General features: G+C 37.0%; 1 protein-coding gene across 2 annotated transcripts; it reads left to right on the plus strand.

Annotated features, from left to right (window-relative positions):
* The first annotated feature begins 213 nt into the window (after positions 1–213).
* On the plus strand, positions 214–7,981 carry tra2a (transformer 2 alpha homolog). 2 transcript variants are annotated; one of them, XM_039737529.1, is made up of 9 exons: positions 214–376; positions 2,681–2,814; positions 3,381–3,546; positions 3,877–3,930; positions 4,218–4,418; positions 4,634–4,749; positions 5,181–5,279; positions 7,181–7,251; positions 7,443–7,981. In XM_039737529.1, exons 1-9 carry the CDS (start codon positions 341–343, stop codon positions 7,451–7,453), a joined length of 888 nt encoding a protein of 295 aa, XP_039593463.1. In that variant the 5' UTR covers positions 214–340; the 3' UTR covers positions 7,454–7,981. The 2 variants fall into 2 exon arrangements, with proteins under 2 accessions (XP_039593463.1, XP_039593464.1); XM_039737530.1 differs by having other exon boundaries at positions 4,230–4,418.
* The last annotated feature ends 609 nt before the right edge of the window (positions 7,982–8,590 follow it).

An 8,590-nucleotide genomic window follows, 5' to 3' on the forward strand; every position in this document is an offset into this window, starting at 1 on the left:
TTTGGATTCTAAGCAAGGATAAAACGTTAAAAATACCATCTTATGATTACAAACCAGTGACCGGAGGTAGAAAAACAGCAGGCTCCTCTAAATTGCGCGGGTTCTCAGAGCCCAGAACGCGCGGGACTGACTGAAGGCTGGGCTCCCGTGACGTCATTGACCAGGAACACGCCTTCTCTATTACTGTAGATAAAGAAAGTGAACAAGGCTAGGCGCCATTTTCTCACATTAGACTAGGTAGAGAGAGGTGGTTAACGCATGTTCTTTCGGTAAAGAGTTATATATTATTGTTTCAGTAACCGCTACATTAAGTTTAAGCATATCAGTCTTGCATCCAATCATGAGCGACGTTGAAGACACAAACTTCGGCGGAAGAGTAAGTATATACTTAACAACAGCAACTACGACATTTTCTTTTAGGTCTTGTCGCGGTCATACTGTATGCATGAGACTATTCTTACGTCCGGCGATTATTTTGTTCAGGAATTTGGTAGCAGTTCAGTTCTGAAAAAGATTTTCATATTTACCAAATATTACTAGTATGCATTCAACAGATTTACATTTCAGTTGTGTCTCATGGCTCATAATTCTAACTAGGCCGCGAGGGGGAGGGGTGGAAAATTCTAGATTGACGCAAGGACTCGCCAGTGTGCTTTATTTAGGCCAGCAGCTTTAAGAAACCCTATCGCAATTGCATGTTATTACAGGATGGTGATTAATAGCGTTTATATTAGCAATGTGGGGTGGGGGGAATTGCATTGTAAATTACGAATTTTAGTTATGACAAAACCTTAGTGTCGTGTAATGGAAGGGTGCGACTTTCATTTTGCCTATTGTTGACTTAGGTTTTCTTAGTAATTTTTTTTTTGTGCGGGTAATTCATATCTAGCAAAGATACCATTTTTCTTGCATTGAGACGGCCTTGTTATTTAGATCACTACTGAATTATTCATTGTCTGGAACCGCGACCCGTTTTTTGCGTTTAATTACGGAAATAGACGACTTCTGCATATATTGCATCCGTTTCGGATCTCGTCACACAATGTATTTGTTCTGAGTTATAAACTAGCGTCCTCGAGCTTTTTTGGCAGGGTGTAATATTTTCATCAGGAGACCATTTTAGTTATCTGCTCTGTAAGACGCCAGCCGTAGAGGTCTCGAAATATCCCCTCATGGAAGGTTTAGGAGGTATTGGATTTTCAGTTCCTTTGTGTTAATCGTGCAAGTGAACTAATCGTTGCAGTTTTGAGTGAGTGTGTGTATGTATGTGTGTTTTTATTCTTTTTAAAAATTGATGTCTTCTACTGGTGCGTGTCTCACCCAGATCTCTTCCAGTTTTATTATTATAAAATTTAAAGCGATGAGTCGGCGTTTTATCGTAACTTTTCATCCCAACTTTTTTTGTTATTGCGCCATCTACAGTATAGAAGTCCGCACTAATATATTACGTTTGCTTGTACGTGTGCAATTCGGTAGAAGTGACGGACGTGGTCACCCTCGGTAGTTGGAACATATATTAATGCTGTTCAGTTGTTCTTTTAAGTGTAAATGACTTACCTGAAATTTACAAAATGAGCATTTTTTCGTTCACATCGCTTTATGTTTGATCACCTTAATGCTCTTAATTTATTTTGGTTAGGTAAATGCACAAATAGTTGTAGGAGGACAGTCTTATTTTTCGAAGAGTACTATTGTTGCGGTTGATTGCTTTAATGGGGGTTCACCCCCTTTAGGATTTCTAATAGAAAAGGGACGGGTGGTGTCCATTTATTATAGTGTGGCACCCGTTTAAAAATTTTGCGCCTTTTTTGAGTGATCTAGTAATAATATCACTCGCACTCCGTACCACTCTATTGGGTTTTTTTTTTTCATTATAAACCACTCGCCTTATAAAAACCATAACGTTTAACGAATTAATTGCACAGAAGGGTTAGACAATGTGCAGTGGGGTGAGAAAATAGCAGTAGGTAAATTCCAGTCACGTGGAATTTAGGTTTCCTTTTCCTACTGTTGTATCAGTTTTAAACGGTTGGAAAAACACAGTAGGGACGATTTTTAATCCCCATATGCTTAATTATACTGAATGTTCTTTTTTTATTAAGGTTATTGATCGCGAAGAATTTGAAGAGTATTATCCAAGAATGTGGAAGAATATGCAAGATTACAGAAGGCTAATGAAAAATGTTAAAGATCAGAAAATAAAATATGAAGGGAAAAAAATGAACAGAAGAATGGTCAGATAGAAGCACATGCATTATTTTTTTTAAGTGAAAATTTATGAATATGGGGAAGAATACTGGAATATGAAAATGAAACTGAAAAACGAAGAACGAAGAAAAGTAGAAAGCCTGAGAGACGTAGCGTTAAAAGAATCTGGAAGAATGAATGGGTCCTAGGTTAAGTAAATGTATGGTTTCATGTTCAAAGTGTCTGTATGCTCCCACCGTAGCATAAAGTGCATGACTTAATATAGTAGTTCATTATGTGGTGAACAGGCATAAATAGGGAATTTGTTTAATCAGGGACTGTACTTGTTTTTTAAATATAATTATATATTTAGCTCTGCAAATTTTTAATTGCACAGCTTAGGATACTTAACCTTTTCTTTTCTGCAGCACATGAAGTTTCTCATTCATATGACTCTGCAAAATATAGTAAACTTTTTCTCCTGTAATATTAGGAATCACGTTCTCAGTCGAAATCTGAAGGTGGCAGCCCAGCACGTGTGAAGTCTGAGAGTCGATCTGCATCAAGAAGTCCTTCAAGAGCATCAAAACGGTCAGAGTCCAGGTCTAGATCAAGATCCAAGTCACGGTGAGTTTTATTGCAGTTTGCATCTACTGAAACTGATAGTATTTTAGGTGGTATATGAATCAGTTATGGGGCAAACAAGTCACTTGGGTGAGTCCTGGAGAAATAATGCTTTTATTGACTGGGTTATCTTTCTGGTCTGATTGTTCTAATCTGGAGCTATAAAGACTTCAAAAATTAAAGAGTGGTGTTTTTTATGGTTGTGTTCTTTTTTCGTGTATTTGTTCTTTACATTATTGAGGGTTGTATTTGTAAAGATAAGTAAATAAAGGAAAATAATTTTAGGTCAGGTTTAGCAATGCTGTTGGAGAAAATGTTTTCCTCGGTTAATTGAAGGGGAGGAAGGGCTTCAGCATTAATAATGGCTGTACCAACACTGTGGGCTTGTGACGATTGCTTAGGTAACTTAATTGTTCTGAGGTTCTATAAATTAAGTGTGCACTTTTGGTAGCTTTAAAATGAAGTGTAATGATGCGTGCTTCTCTCTATTTTCAGTGGTTGTTGTTGCTTTGTGTTTTTCTTTGTTTTTTGTTGTTTTTGTAAATTTTATAAATCACTATTTTTACTAGATCACGCTCTCGAAGACATTCTCACAGAAGGTACTCTCGATCTAGATCACGGTCTCATTCTCACAGAAAGAAATCCCGGAGTCGCTCCTACACACCTGATTATCGCCGCAAGAAAAGCAGAAGCACTTCTCCAATGTCAAATCGCCGCAGGCATGCAGGCAGCAGGGTATGACATCAGAAAAAGCTGTTACAATTTACATAGTTTGCAGAGTTTTAACCTTTTAATTGTTAAACCATTTTTGGTGGTGTGTACTTGTGAGTATGGTGTTTGTGGTATTTTCTATTTGTATATTCCTCCATTTAGATTCCGTGTGTGTGGTTTGTTTATGGTGGGTGGGTCACTCTTTCATAAATTTTAAAGGTGTGAATTCCTCAGTGCATGCGAGTTGCATTTAATTCATGTTTGGAAAAAGCTTAGTATTTTCATTTTGTAAGCCAAAAAGCTGATCTTCTCAAGAATTGTAATACTTTTTAATAACCCCTTTTATATCAACAGACAAGATTGAACAATGACTTCAAAAAAGAGCCAAACAGTCATTATGATGCAAGGGTATGTGTCACTTTGTCTTATGGGGGGTAAATTTACAAATGGTTTAATATACTGAATATGCCTCATGTGTGCAGTTGTGTATTGCCTTGTGAAGTATAGAGAACTTGGTTAAAATGAATAAACTTGACTTGGATTCATAAATATAAAAAGGGGTTATTAAATTGTTAAAGATTTTGTGGGGTTAATTAACCTTGTTCTGATTTATTCATTTTAATGCAGTTGTAGCATGTTCATAATGTATTCAAAGGAATCGCTAAATCTGAGCAGTAGAAAACTCAGAAACTTAGCTTTCTCACCAGGCAAACCCGGACCCAAATACCTGCCTTGGGGTTTTCGGTTTGAGCCTCTACACCACAGAACGTGACCTTCGTGAAGTCTTCTCTCGCTATGGACCACTGGCTGGAGTCAATGTTGTGTACGATCAGAGAACTGGACGATCAAGAGGATTTGCTTTCGTATATTTTGAAAGAATTGATGATGCAAAAGAGGTCTGTATATTCTCTTCAGCCCTTACCTTTTGCATTTTAAATGTGCTAGTATTGTTAGTAGTTTCTTAAAAATGTAAGTTGAATAAATGTATCAAGTTGTCTTGCATTTAGTATGTGTCCCGTTGCTGACGTTTCGGTGTTTTTAGAATTGTGTGTGTGCGCGCTCTTTAATGATAAAAGCTTTCACACTGTCAATATTCTCTCTTATTATTTAGGCAATGGAGCGGGCAAATGGAATGGAACTGGATGGCCGGCGGATACGTGTAGATTACTCCATCACTAAACGACCACATACACCCACTCCTGGAATTTACATGGGAAGACCAACACAGTAAGTATGCTTGGGAAAACTACAATTGGTATCATTTTTGTGACATTTGTTTTTACCCATGTAACGCATAATGCAAGCTGAGGATGTACATGTTTTTATTAAAAAAAAAAAATTGACGAATATGGCACTTTTTTTGATTAACTAATGCTCTAGTAAAGAATAAATCAAATTTGTATTGCTGAACTTGCAGAACAGGCATGTAATGATTCATATGAATTGATGAAAGATATGGAAAGGTTTTAGACTGCCAGTGTATTTGTTGCATTGAACAAGGGTAAAGTGTGACTAAGACATGAAATGTACACCATATCGTATTAAAATCTTGGCTCAGAAGGTTGCATAAAAAGTAAAATAAGCAGCCTAATGTAGTAGATGTTCTGTTGTGGAAATAGATGGTGTTGCTGTTTCCTGAATGTCTTTACTTCTTGCAGCAGTGGAAGCAGTAGCAGCGGTGGCCGTAGACGTGATTCTTACTATGACAGAGGATATGACAGATACGACCGATATGATGAGTACGATTATAGATACAGGTGATTAATTTTATTCACAGAAAATATTTTTGATTTAGGCTGTTAACCTTTTTTTTTTTTATTTATTATAATAGGTGTTCAGTTATAGAGTGGGGGAACCGGGGTTGTGCTGTAGTTAATTTCTGTCTTGCAGTTCCAAAGGAGATTGTGTATTTTGTGATGGGCTGGTGTTCTTTCCAAGACCTAGCATACTTTGTGGGTGGTGTGAAATGTAGTGAATTAACTTTCTGATGTTGGTTTTCCTTGGTTAACCTCCTTAGCATTGTGTTTTTTTTTTTTTTTTTTTTTTTAAAAAAACTTGCAAAAAGCAGTGTGTTTTTTTGGGGGGGGGGAGCTTTAAAATATGTATTAAATCTGATCTTTCTACTGTGAAACATGCAAAGTCAGGTGTTGAAACTATGATACAAATAATGCTAATACCGTATGTGCTGTCAATGTGTTTGCGTGGTATCTTGAAACACAGTGAAATACAACAATCTATTGTCACAGTCAGGACAAAGGTAGTGTGAATCTTTGCAGATTTTCTTTTCAGACCGATCAACTTTTGAACAGCACACTGCACAAGTGAGATTGACACAAGTGTCAGTTTTGGATTTTTCAGAATCGCTTTCGATTTCACTGCCTCAAGTCAGATTCATTTCATCATCACTGCTTGTGTCATTGTCAAGCTTGCAACAGCTGGGCTGCTGAAAAACATTTCTTTCAAGATGCCATTGAGGCTGGGAGAAGACGTGACTGTTACCTGAATAACACTCTGGCCTATAGCTTACACAAGACACGCCTATATCATTTCTTGGCAGTAATGCCGTTGGCACTTTTACAGCCTGAGTAAACCTCCCGTTTAATATTTATGTGAGGTGCATTTGTAGTACACCCCCGAAATTCACTGGTTTACGTTCCTAGAGCACCCACGAATTGTGAAAAACCACGAATTTTGGATGTGGTTAAAAACATGCCTATTTTTATAGTTTAAACCCTAAATATATGTGCAGGGTGTTTTTGGTGGCATCTTGGGCTTTAGAAAGAACAAAACGGAAAATGCAAGAACACTCAATTGGATATGCGTCACAGGGCAGCAGTCAATCGGCAGCACTGAGAAATTAATAACACTGTAGCTGTCCAGTGCTGCCAAGATTCACACCGTCTAAGATGGTGATTGATTTATTTTTATGGTGGAGATTCCAGCCTTGGCCTGACCCGAGCAATGAATGAAAAGTAATGATGAAAATAGTCCAGAGATCCGCATGTTGAATGGTAATGTAAAGATAGTCCTACCAGTATTTTCATGAAATGGTGAAACGGGTTCAGGGGCTGTCCTTTACTCGCAGGATGGCAATGAATCTACTTATAGTCCTCATGCACACAAGCAGACAATCCAGGTGCCAACCACAAAACAATCCAGGACAAAAAAAGTTCAGGTAACCCAACAAGAAGGCAGGCAGACAGGAACTTTTGGTCACTGGTCCCCCTTTTTAAAAGCTGCACTGACATCCTTTAACCCCAACAGCCCCTGCAACCTCAGCAGAAGACCAATCGCCGCCACTGCTAGGAGTTGCAGTTTCAAATTCTATTGGCTACTTTCACCATCCCAATCCGCATGTTCCTGTATACGGTTGCTTCCTGTTCTCTCTACTGTACGGTATTGCCATGAAAAAAGCCATAAAAATTGTGGTGGATATTTGCGGTTTCCGCTAACAATTATTAGGTTCTAAGGAAAATTCTGCAAACTCTGAACTGCGACTTAGCAGGGGTCTACTGTATACAGTTGCCTCGGTGACACTTGGGTCATATGTTCAGGAGGTTAACTTTTTTTATTCTTGGAATGTCAATTTTGTGCTAATTTAATGTTATTAATCAAGTAATTTTCAGTTAAATGTAGCTTTTCTAAATGTCTCTTACAGCCGTAGAAGGTCTCCATCTCCCTATTACAGCAGATACAGATCTCGTTCCCGGTCACGGTCCTATAGTCCACGTAAGTTTCCATGTTTTTTAATAATTGCAATTTATACTAACTAGCTGTCTCTGTAGGTTATTTTCAAAGTGTTTTTTTTCTCTTCCTCTGTAAGGTGCAAATAGGCATTAGGTCTAACTTTTTTTGTTAAAGGTTTTTGCCATTTAGACCATCACAATTATTTATAGAGGCATTTTTGTTTGTTCTTTCAGGACGTTACTGAGTTGAAGGAGGTCAAGTACTTTGGATATTTTCCTAGTGAACTGTACAATGTTTTAAATACTTTCCTGTTTTTTTTTTTTATTTGTTGTGTACAAATGGGGGTCATAAAGATTAAGTTTGTTCTTCACTTTGTCATTTTATTGAATATTTTGTTTAAAGGATTTTGTGTAATATACTTTTTTGGGGGGAGGGAGGGTGATACACTTAATCCCAACTTTAAATCTGTTCAATTTAATTTCCAAGCTGTAATAAAATAGTTTACTGTAAATGTTTCCATTCAATAGATTTTTTTTTTGTGCTCAATATGTAAAGTTGAAGATTCTTTTTTCTAATCCTGATAATTTGGTAAAATGTGCTAATTGGTTACAGGAACAGTTTCTCCAGCTTGTAAAAGTAATGTAAAATTATTTTTTGGTCTCTGTATTTACAAATAAAAATGCATATTGTGTCATCTGTTCATTTATTTAATGCTGTATTTTTCTCAGTCTTGATGCATGTAATTGTTAATAAAATTTGGATTTTGAGAAGCCATTGTTTGTTCCTCCACCCCCATTGAAACATGAATTTTTTTTCCACATTAAAATATCACAAATTTAGTGTATTAGTTAGCAAATTGGCTAATGGCTTTCATGTTCCAGATGAATATTGTTGGAATGTTGATTTAAAATATTGCCATTTAAAATAATGCCAATTAGTTATTTTTAGGCAGAGGTTCATGCTGCATTTTTCTTTCGGCATGCACTTAAAATCTATCCAGTCTTGGTTATAGAAGGGGAACTGGGTTGAGGTTGGCGTTGTGCTTCTTGTACAAGCAGCAAACCCCTACTGCCGAATGCATATGCTAGCTATCTGATGGAAATATCTTTTGAAAAGAGTATTGTGGTGGTGGCTTTAATCCCAGTCCATTGTTCAGTTAGACTAGACACCCTTGAAGCCACGTTCCCTTTAAAACACAGAAGAGTATCAATCTGTGTCAAGTTTTAATTGTGACAGATTAATTCACAGTGCAAGACATAGTAGCCTAGATTTCCTGATTACAGTTCAGTTGAATGGTGCCAGTATAAATAGATGAAAATGTTATGAATTTCCTTTCTAGTGAAGGTGGCAGGATTTCTTCACCTTAAATGAAGATCTGTTA

Source organism: Polypterus senegalus, chromosome 15 (genome assembly GCF_016835505.1).
Source record: "Polypterus senegalus isolate Bchr_013 chromosome 15, ASM1683550v1, whole genome shotgun sequence".
Lineage (NCBI taxonomy): Eukaryota > Metazoa > Chordata > Cladistia > Polypteriformes > Polypteridae > Polypterus > Polypterus senegalus.

What these genes read in the sequence shown, in the direction of transcription:
- tra2a (XM_039737529.1), top strand. Translation starts at nt 341, where the DNA reads ATGAGCGACGTTGAAGACACAAACTTCGGCGGAAGA. An exon ending in AGATCAAGATCCAAGTCACG is followed by an intron (nt 2,815 to 3,380) that starts GTGAGTTTTATT and finishes TATTTTTACTAG; the next exon opens with ATCACGCTCTCGAAGACATT. An exon ending in GCAGGCATGCAGGCAGCAGG is followed by an intron (nt 3,547 to 3,876) that starts GTATGACATCAG and finishes TTATATCAACAG; the next exon opens with ACAAGATTGAACAATGACTT.